We start from the raw sequence: 11,294 nt of genomic DNA, 5'->3' as shown, positions 1-11,294 counted from the left end.
TAAGAGGACTAGGTCAATCCTTGATCTTGAGAATCTTGGATTAACACCGTGTGGACCGGTCCTTGGTCCTAAAATTTTGAGTCAATCCAATCTGAATCAACCTTGACTGTATATATTATATATAATATATCTAAAATATATTTTATATATTTATAACTCTTTTGCATATGGTGTTATGAGTATTATTGATAGATAATTACAGGAACTTTCCATCTTATCCCATATCTCTATAAGCGGTCTTAGTCACTTTTATGGTTTCTTGCTTTTAGCAAGTGTGAAATTTCTATTATTGCTTTATTTTAAGTTTGTTGAATATTTATAGTTTGGTTATACAACGCTATATTGTCGATGGATATAATTTGAAATTGTAGGTTTGCCATTTTATGGAGTACAAAAATGAAATAAAAAAATCATTGATTAGTCCCAAGTTAACTCTGGAATTGGACCGGACCCATTAGGGGTCCGGATGGGTCCGGTCCTCGGTCCCATGCTCAATAGGATTGGTCATCGGTCTCAAAAATTGCAAACCAATACTATCTAGGTTAGTTTGGGTTAGGGAGTGGACCAGTCTACCTTGGACCATGCTCACCTCTATTAGCAATCAATGTGAAGCTCAGCCTTCTAAAGGGCCCAGCAAAGAGAATGCCGCTCTATTGCACTGCCATTCTGGGATACCAATGTTATCAAATTGCTTGAGCACTGTCTGCAATCTATGGCAAAAACCACGGCCTTAAGAATGCTGCGTTCAACTTGACGCTTAAGCATAACAAGGTTGAGGCCTTCAAATTGTTGCTTGATTATATTGCCTTTTGATACTGTAGAAGCTAATTATATTGCCCTTCGACCCTCGAAAAAAGGAGAGGCTTCTCATGGTGATCAACATTCATGATACTGCAAAGTTGCATGATAGGGAGATATTGATTCGCACGATTTGCTTCGAATGGTTTCATAAGTGATCAAATGCGGAGCTTTCCCTTGTGAAAAATAGTATCAAGCAAATCGAGGAGGAACTTTTAATCGGAAGGGATGATGAAGGCCACACCATCTTGCATTTGGCTACCAGGCTTCTCATCCTACAATGAATTTTGACACACGGACCCCTGAATTGTCATAACTTGGCACAAGAAGATACTTAAATGCCATAACTTACGAAAATAACATCTAAGTGCTAAAATTAGAGAGAAATTGATCACTTAAGTGCCACTCCGGCCAAAATCTGGCCAAAACGCTGACGTGTCAATTTTTCGGTGAAGCGAGTGCAAAACGACGCTGTTTTGCATGCTGACGTGACCAAATAATGCAAAAACGACATCATTTTGGGCTGATGTGGTAAAAGAAATAATATAAAAATTAATTAAATTTAATTTAATTAAAATATTTAAAAATAATAATTTTAATATTAAAAAATTATAAAAAGGGGGGGGAGGCGGCGAGGCGCCTCCTCGCCGTCGCCGGCGACCGGCCAACCCGGCAACCCCCTCGCCAGATTGGCGGCAAGGGCTCGCGAGCCCTCGCCTAGATCCGGCGAGGGTCGGCGACCCTCACTCGGCCGAGCCAAGGGCCACCGCCCACCGGGCGACCCCGCCGAGCAAGGGCCGCCGACCCTCGCCGGATCTGGGCGAGGGCTGCGAGCCCTCACCACTCGCCACGATCTAGGGCAAGGGCTCGCGAGCCCTTGCCATCGGTCAACCAAGGTTGCCAACCCCTAGCCAAGGCCCCGACCCCGCCGATCCTCCCCCTCGTCGCCGGTGGCGAGGGCTCGCCTCTCAGCCTCTCCTCCCCTTTTCTTTTTCTTTTTTAAATTTTTTAATATTAAAATTATTATTTTTAAATATTTTAACTAAATTTAATTATTATTTTTTTTACCATGTCGGCCAAAACGACGCCGTTTTTGCATTATTTGGCCACATCAGCATGCAAAACAACGTTGTTTTGCACTCGCTTCGCCGGAAAATTGACACGTCAGCGTTTTGGCTGGACTTTGGCCGAAGTGGCACATTTTTTTTTTTTTAGCAATCCAGAGTGGCACTTAAGTGATCCATTTTTCTTCGAATGTGGCACTTAAGTATCACTTTCGTAAGTTATGGCACTTCAGTGTCCATTTGTACCAAATTATGGCACTTGAAGCATTCTTATGCCAATGAATTTTAATTCTTGAAAATTTAAGACTCCAGCAGTTGGCCTATTCATAAGATTTTGAAGCGGAGTGCATCCATTTCTTATCATACCTCTGATTTACGACTTCCCTCGGGTCAAAAATTTGCAAGCTGCACAAATCACTGGTAATGCTAATGAGTTGACACTTGAGTCCTTGTGCCTGTGCAGATACTAGAGGAGCTGCTGAGGATTAACCTTTATACCCATGTTGGGGTGGCGTTGATGTGATCAATTCCAAATGGTTTTATATGAGAGTTTCAGCGTAATGGGATTCTTCATCTATTTCACCAGGGAGGACTAACCTCTAAAGGGGATCTGCTCTATGCCGGTTATTACATGGTGAAGGCCAAAGAAGTGAAGACAAAGTAAGGGCAGGTGTGACTATAAGAATATGTGTATTTGGTGTTAGCTACAGCGGTATATCTACGACCAGGAGATTCTCCGATTCTGAATACATTCTTATATGCTGCGTATGTAACCTATACATTTCTGAATGGTTAACTAGTCATGAAGTTACGTGAGATTCCAATGATTATGTAAATGTGCCCGGTCTTAACCAAACGCAAGAAGTGAATGTATCATCCTGGAGACAAGCTAGTCTTCACACATTTCTTGGACCTTGAAGTGCGCAGTCAAGCGCTTATATCAGTTTTGCTGTGATTTACAAATCTTGGCCCTTGGCAATGGACAGGAAAGGGTCTTGGAAGCAGAATTGGCTCACAAGAAAATCATCAGGATCGTCTTTAGGCTCAACGCACATCCATACGCATCAGGCGCTACTTTCTACTTATCCTTGTTACGTTTCATCATGTCTATATCTTGTTTCGACGAGATCTTAAAACAGGTTATTTGAGTGAGGAACAGGTGTTTATACCACTAAAAAAACAGACTTTTCATTTCAAGTTAACTCATTAGCGTCATCTTCATTGGCTTCCTCTTCTTTTCATCAATTGGCATAATTTGCTATACTGAAAATGCAGAATTGATGCACCAAGGGTGACAAAAAAACAAAATAGTCGCAACAGAACCCTGTGAGTGACCATCTCTTCTGCATCGAGAGCTATATTACATCCTGTGCGTCATCCTATACAAATTGAAAAAGAAGAAGAAAAAGACAACCCACCTATACTCATGTCAAGAAGATTCCAAGTTCAAAAGCTGAAGCTAAGAAGAGCATCCATAAACCCCATTCACAAACTTTCCTTAGTTAGCCATGCAAGTGACCTGTCGTGGCTTTCGCACAATGGCACGCCCAAATAAACCCTAGAGACTAAAGCCTAACACCCGACAAAATGATTATCAGGGATGAAGAGCATTCGGGTATCCTGAACTACTACCAGTACTTGCCTGTTGGGAGCCAAAACTCAGTGCTGGGTGAAGGAGCTCTGCTTGAGCAAAGGAGCCATTAGATGGCACATCGACCAGAAGATCCTGATCATTACTTTCATCTATGACTGGGAAAGAATCCAGCATTAGAGTGCTATTATCAGGAGGCAAGGCAAAGAGGCTTCTTGGACTGAAGCAAGAGCCATCATTGTCCAAGAGGTCCTTGTTTTCACAGCTACCCTTCCAAGCCCCCCCTTTTGGACTTTTCATCATCATCTTTGCTTCTGAAAGATACAAAGCATGAGATTATTAATTTCAAGACCATAAGATTGTCACAAGGTTCCATACAACATGTTTGTTTGACATTCTTAGAGCATGGACAAAGTTCAATTTCGCCATAACAGGATTTTTTTTTTTTTCCAACCATGAATATGTTTAAAAATAGTCCAATTACCAGACATAATCCCTCCTACTACCTTTCAATGAAAGAGAGGAGGAAAACCTGAAAGCAAGATTTAGCTAGGATGAGCAATTAGCAATTTATGCCATCAAAAACTTTTGGTATCATGTGTTAGGACAGCAAAAGTAAGATCGCATGTTATGATAATTAGGATACTTCTTTGACTTTTAAAAGCTCTTATCTGGTTTGTCTTGTTTACATCCTAAAATCCATAGACATTGAATGATTCAGCATTTAGTATGCTCTGACCCACAGTGAAAGTTAATAGGAGATCAATTTCTTTCCACAATCCATGAAAAAACACATAAGGATTCACCTGGGAAGTTTTGACTTTGGATGTCACGTACTCTCTTGCCGTTTATTAAGTTTCTAGCGAGATTGGCATGATATCTGCCAGCAGTGGACTCTCCAGAGGTATTTTTACTATCCTGCATCCAATGATTAGAATCTAAGCAAAGAAGCAGTGGATTGTCAACACTCATAGGTAAAAGATACATGCTAATCTTTTCATGTACCTGGAGCTGCTGGAGGCACTCCACCCATTTGCATTTCATCGAACTAGAAAGTGCAAGCCTTCTCAGAGTCTTATAATCTTCGGCTTTCACCCCCAAAAAGGAGCGATCAAAGACTCCTTCAGAGAGAAGCTTCTGGAAGGAAGATAAGTTCTCCTCGAAGATAGGACTATCAAACAAGTACTCAAGGCTGCACCAAAGAAATTTCTATGTCAAGGCATTAAGAGTATCAAACCTAATAATAACAGTTTATCCAGGCATTTGCACAGGGAAGCATACAAGCAAGCAGATGTCATACACCATAGTGACTGCCTGCCTCAGACAGCACAACTAATCTAATCCATTTTTACCAGCATCTCATGAGAAATATGTTTTCCCAAGCCTGCCATCAAACCACATGAAAATATGGGTGACAAGGAGAATAACCTGTCAGGAAGTTGGCTGTTATCAACAGGAGGCAGGTACTTTAGAAGTTGCCGTCGCTCATCATCATTCAAGAGTCTTGTGAACTCCTCAAAGTTTAGCAATTCCTACACAAATTGTGAGAAATAAAAAATGAGGAGCCATCACCATATTGAGCAGACCATTGCTGGATGGGGGAAAAACAAGTGTCTGGGAATCAGGAACAACTTGAGCTAAGACTAAATCTTGTAGTTCATGTATATAGTTGACATGAATCATTGAATCAAAAAGCATTTAGAGGTAGAAAAAGAAACTTGGTTGGATCCATGAAGTTCCCCAGTCATATCAAATTTACATCTTCTAAGTTTCTCTATTTGCAAATACACTAAATGAGTAAATGCACGAATTTGGAATGCATATGAAAAATGTGAATGAACAATTTTCAATCAACATGAAGAAAATCTTAAACTTAGGATGCTCATCGCTATAATCACAACAGGTACTTAAGCAATATCAAGTTGTTCAAGCTTCACTTCTATGGAAAGATTAAAGGAAATAAGTCAACTCACTTTCAAATTTATGTGACATAGTGGCGAATTATGATTTCCTAGACCCTGCAGTTTCTCATGCTGAGATATGTCCCTGTAATTACCAATAAGTGAGATATTAGAGAAGGGCCATATTGACCATCTGTCTTGCACTAGGAGAGCAAAGTTCTACTGCAAACAGCAGCAGCTTTTTTTTCCACCGATAGATACAAGCCATCTTTTAATAAAATGCACATTCTTTGCAGAAAAGAAGCACTGATCACAAAATGGTTCCATTTGAGCATGCCGTCGAACTATCCTTAGGCCACTCTCTAAATGGGGATGCCTGTAGCCTCAGTATTCAGACCTTTAATTGAGATATCACGCAAAGAAGAGATACCTTCTAAGATGTTCGACTCTCATTCCTTGTCCACTAGAGTTTTTACTCCTCTCCATTCCAGGTTTCGCACTTGGAGAACTCACCATTCTTGCATTGTTATATAGAGGGATAGATGCAGGACGAGAATAGGCCTCGCTTCTCTTATAATGCTTGCGATCAACTGAGAGAGAGCTTGCTTCAGATTCCTCATCTCGAGCTATTCCACTTGGATGTCTGATGAGAACAGTTCCATGGCCTATCTCAACAGAACCCATTGGCATTTCACTCTCCAAAAGTAAATCCTCTTCTGAGGAACCAGATAAGCATGAAGATTGTTGTTCATGTAATATAGTGTGCAAGTCTCTTGTAAGTTTCTCAACTGGAGAAGGTTTCGGACGATTCACACACGTCCTCTTCCGGGAAGGCACCATCGAATCCCACACAACCGATTGAGCTGGACCTGTCAAAGCAGCAAAGGGAGAGGAGAGAATCAGCAACAAAGGAGCAACATTACCATATAAAATTAGCAGCAGGGAGCTACCCACATATTCTCTACCAAGATGAAGGCAGTTCTTCTATAAGATTTGTCACTGATAAAAAGAAATTGCACTCATGTAGTCTGTGATATTGTAGCAGAGAATACACCCACCCTTCTTGCAAAGAAAAATGATTCTGATTTGTGTAAGCACTCAAGAATTTTTTTAAATTATCAAAAATCGAATGTACAAATAGATTTAGGTACACTAGTCTGTCTGTTTTCATTTTCCCTCTTCATTATCTATCTTGAATCTTTCCAATGTGAAAGAGTAGCATTTGATATTTCTCACTTATAGTATTGGGCAACATTTCTTTACTCTTCCTCCTGAGTAGAGGACTATGAGACTCCCCTGCCAATGACTCATTTGGACCACACGTAATAACTATAAGTGCCATCTTGTCCATGTCTGCTTGATTCTTCAGAAGAATGAAGAACAAGTTCTCTTGTTTTGAAGTACTAGAAAAACGTACTTCCATAAATAGGAAATTGATGTCCAACCTGTCAAATCACTAGCATCTGCACTGCCAAACTGTGCATCAGAGTTGGATATAGCTGAGCCGGAACTGGACCTATTACTTGTATCATCATCTATAAACTTTTGGAAGCCTTGATTATAATCAGACATGATCCCTCCAAAAACCATATCGTCTGTGTACTGCTTTCTCTTGGGAACTTTTACTTCCTTGTTCTTGTTTATGTTTATGGATATGTTTTTCCCTCTGCCAAATCTATGATCCTCATAATCGCCAGGTTCTGCCCGTGCATGCAAAGGGGTATAGTTAGCCAGTGTACCCTTTGTCCTCCATCGAGACCCGCATGCATTACACAGCACTGGCTTCTCAGGAGGGCCATTGCGCCAAAGAGGGGTGCCTGATGCAATGTTCAAGAATTAGCAACCACAAGCAAAAGATATTCACGCACAAATTACAACTAAATCAATCGTAGTAGAGAACAGAGAGAAAAAAAAAAGGATTCAAGTGGTAACTTCAGTTGTCATAAGCCCAGCAGTATTTTCATGTGCTCAATGTTGGGTTAGTGAAAGCTCCGAAGAGAAAAAATGCTAATTTCAAGCTTACTATCGAAAAGAAATAAGTAAATTTCACATAGCATTGTGTCAACAAATCAGCAGATTGCACTTCAATATTAGTTGAGAGATATGTCTCAATTAGCATCAAATTCTTCATTCATGTGTCTTGTTTAGCACCAGTAGTCAAGTAACTATAGCTGATAATATCAGCATGCAAGACAGCATGACAAGTACGAGAGAAACCAAACACTGAATTGATAATCCAGATGAAACATGTGGTTTCATGTCAAACTAATTTCTTATGGCATTATTATCATCATGTATCAAACGACTTTTGTGTCAAAGCAGAGTGTGCAACAGACATAAAATGAATGACATAGCTCTTGAGGACTCTGCAGAAAAGGCAAAGTTTGAAGGTTCAACAGTGAAAAGCAACTCCTGAAATCTCATCATGGTCAGAACTTCGAAGTGCCTACAAGAGATACAAAGGATTGAGATAGACACAGGTCTTTGCATGCTTGCCATTGCTACTGAGAGCAGAAAAAATGGATTGCAGACCAGGTGATTTCTAACTTTAGTGATGAGTTCAATATGCAAAGGAAGTATTCAAGTGTCTGAATACAGATGAAAGAGCGTTAAGGAGGTAGCATGAACTGGTTCTCGATGGTCAGAGCATTTCACAATCAAACTGCAGATTGAGAGAGCCAAAATCCTGCCCCATCAGTGCAGCATCTGAAGCAATTTGAAATCACCAAGGGTAATTTGGTTGCAGGACGTTTGCAGTCTAGTTTTGGAACGGTATGACTTGGTGACCATTAATTGGAAAATGTGGCCCATTATACAGAAGTTTTGCAAAGTGTTACCAAACACAAAGCGGAAGCTGTGAAACAAAGCTGCCCCTTTAGCACATTTTTTCCCAATTGAATCGTTGAGGTCAGTTGACATTGTCAACTGCACGGATTCAGCACAAATTCACAGGATAGGGGAAGCTACAAATCAACAAGAACGATGCAACAGCCCATCCATCAACAAGACTCCAGACTCAATTTGCAGTGATGACATTAGCAACATGCCAGAGTCAAAAGGCACGCTCCAGTCAGTCACAGCACAAAGGGAATTGCAAGATTCAGGGAATGAATGAGAAGACCAAAGAAGGTCACTCAATTCATTGGGAATTTCCAACTCAACCCAGTTCAGAATCGAAAATCCACCTCGGATTCTCAAGCCAGATACAGACCCCATAATACATACCAAAGCAGTTCGTTTTTGCAATTTTCATGTAATCTATCTCTTCCTCTCTTGGATAGAATTATGTTAGAATTATAAATCTAATCCATGGTCAGCAAAAGTTTCAGTATATATTGAAGGAAGCAAAAGGAAAAGGAACAAGAACCCACTCAATCATTTCTGGAATTATAAGCACAAAACTCAAAGAATTATTGAAGAAACAAAAACTCACTGGTAACTCCACAATGGTAGCAAGGCCCTTGCTTGCCCATGTTCTTTTTTTTTTTTTCCACAAGTGCCAAAAAAACGGTTCAACCCAAATCGAGAGAGAGGAAACAAAGGTGGGAAGGCAAAATTTATTCAGAAAAGGTCCAAAAAGTTCCAAATTTGTGCAAAAAACATATATACAAGTGATTTTGTTCAAGCCTTTGGTGGCAGAGACGCAACTGGGCACAGCAAGCGTCGCTGTAAGAAGAGAAAAAAAAAAAACCCAGAAGAAAACTTCTGCGGAAGGGAGCAGAACTCACGAGCCCAGAAGAGTTTTTATGTCTTTTAGTCCAATCAAAATCAGAAGATTAGCCAAGAGAAAATAAAAAGAGGAGAAAATCAAGAACGAGAACTGGAGAGAGATTGAGATGGGTAATTTAGCTGTGAATCTGTACAATCCAATGGAAGAGAGAGAACACCATTAAAGAGGTATCTAATAAATGGGCCTTGAGGAAAAAAGAAAGGGGAAGGTTGAAATGAAGGAAGGAGGAGGAGGGAAGAGGAAGAGGAAGTGTTTTTCTCCTGTGCATATGAATGTGACCTCCTTGTTGTGGCGTTGCAAATGAAGCAAAAGAGAGAAGAGAAGCTAAAAAAAAAAAAAAGAAAAAAAAAAAGGAGGAAGTATGCAGCTTCCCTCTGCTTTTTAATTTAATCTTTTTCTTCCCCTTTTTTGATGTCACTGAATAGAATTTTAGCTTCTTTTATTCTACGGAAATTTTTTTTTTTAAAAGAACATAATAAATTAAAGATTTTTTAGTATTTAATCGAACCCGCAATGGGGGTCGGGGGAAGAACAATATAACTGCACATACCATTGTTGACTATAGACTTTTCTTATTTCACAAATAAGAGGGATGGGTTTGATTTTCATCCCTTTTTTTTTTTTTTTTTTATTTTCTCCCTGTTCTTGGATTTCTTGAAGAAGGGCAAAAAAGGAAGAAAAAAACACTTATTAGGGAGAGATAGGAGTAGCAAGGAAAGCAACGAGGCAGAGAAAACGACCAAAGAAAAGGAGCAAGAAACAAAGACAGCCCCGTTTGGATTCTTCCTTATAATTCCCCCCACCCAAATTTTCTTTCCTTTTTTCCCTTCCTTTCTTAATGAGAATTCCAAATTCCTCCGTCCAACTAAAGCTTCCTTACAGTTTCCTATGCGGTGTCGAATGTGATGACACGATGTCCGCCCTATGAATTCGCCATGGCTGGCCTCGAAAGAGCTGAGCCCAATGTCGCCATCCACGACCCCACGTCCGCCCCCCCACTCTCCGGTCGCACGGCCCGATCCAGGACGGGTCCCTCACCGGCCGTGATTTCAAGAATCGACCGAACAAAATTTCGAGAAAGTCAAGATGGGGATTTAGGACTGAACGAAGAGCGGTCGAGGGCGGTCGAGGGGAGGGGCTGTGATTTAGGGGGAAATTTGCCGTGGGGCCGGGACCTCATCGTAGCTCCTCTCTGCCTAGATGGGAATTTCCGATCTTTTCTCTCGGATTTTCCGATGCGATGAAATCGGATGTCGTCACGAAACCATGTAGTGGGCGGGGCAGGCACCCTCTTGACTTTGACTCTTATCCGGGGACACGCGTCATCCTCTCAATGCTGCCCACCTCCTCTTTTGGGGCTGTGGAATTCCGCAATTGGTCCGAGCCTTGGAACTTTTCTTTTTCCTTCCTTTTCCTTTTTTTTTTTTTTTTGCTTACACTGGGGGAGGTCAACACCGGGGGGTAACGTTTCACTTCCCGACCCATTTCTTTCGATTTCAACATTAGGGTTTTCCTTTCCTCGTTTCACCAGATGATCATTGACCCTCCCCTACACACCCCCCAAAAAAGGGCAAAAAAGAAAGGAGAAAACTCAATTGAGAATACCCAGCTCAGATGTTGATGAAAGCACGTTAAAGAGAGTTTGGACGGCTACGGAACCGTCGCCAAAAGGGAAGATTGATCTCTCTCTTTCGTTTAATCCCAAAAGTCATGCTAAGGAACATGGGGGGGTTCTTTAATTTATTAAACAAAACCCAATACCAAATCACTTCTATACACATTCGTGAAAAAACAATAAAAGAGAGAAACGTACAAAATGGAGTGGTTTTGGATCTCTTCTGTTGATTGATTGAGCGCCTATTATCTAATTCAATTACTGTCCGTTGACTTCTTCCTCGTGCAATTTGTGTAAGTTTCGGATTCAAAGGGGGCAAAGATCATCGGAAATACTACTATACACATTAACGAAAAAAAATTATATATGATAGAGACGTACAAAATGGAGTGGTTTTGGATCTCTTATGTTGATTGATTAAATGCCTACTGTCTAATCCAATTTATGCCTGTCGGCTTTTTTTCTTGTGCAAATTTGTGTCAATTTCGAATTCAAAAGGGAGAAAGATCATTCGAATACTAAATATTATAGAACGGTTCATATTGGTCCAGTCATGTCTATTTGCCATTGCACGAAAAGATTTTTAAAGATTTTT

General features: G+C 40.6%; 1 protein-coding gene across 1 annotated transcript; it reads right to left on the bottom strand.

The window, feature by feature from the left end:
- Positions 1-3,154: 3,154 nt before the first annotated feature.
- Positions 3,155-9,377, bottom strand: LOC104441964 (GATA transcription factor 26). The gene is made up of 8 exons (XM_010055237.3): positions 8,788-9,377; positions 6,800-7,171; positions 5,785-6,223; positions 5,427-5,499; positions 4,882-4,985; positions 4,459-4,645; positions 4,260-4,371; positions 3,155-3,767 (listed from the first exon to the last, which is right to left on the bottom strand). The coding sequence occupies exons 1-8, from the start codon at positions 8,825-8,827 to the stop codon at positions 3,457-3,459; spliced, it is 1,638 nt and encodes a 545-aa protein (XP_010053539.1). The 5' UTR covers positions 8,828-9,377; the 3' UTR covers positions 3,155-3,456.
- Between the last annotated feature and the right edge of the window lie 1,917 nt (positions 9,378-11,294).

This window comes from Eucalyptus grandis, chromosome 4, assembly GCF_016545825.1.
Source record: "Eucalyptus grandis isolate ANBG69807.140 chromosome 4, ASM1654582v1, whole genome shotgun sequence".
NCBI lineage: Eukaryota > Viridiplantae > Streptophyta > Magnoliopsida > Myrtales > Myrtaceae > Eucalyptus > Eucalyptus grandis.
Note: the sequence above shows the minus strand (reverse complement) of the source record. Positions and strands in the feature narration are given on the sequence as shown.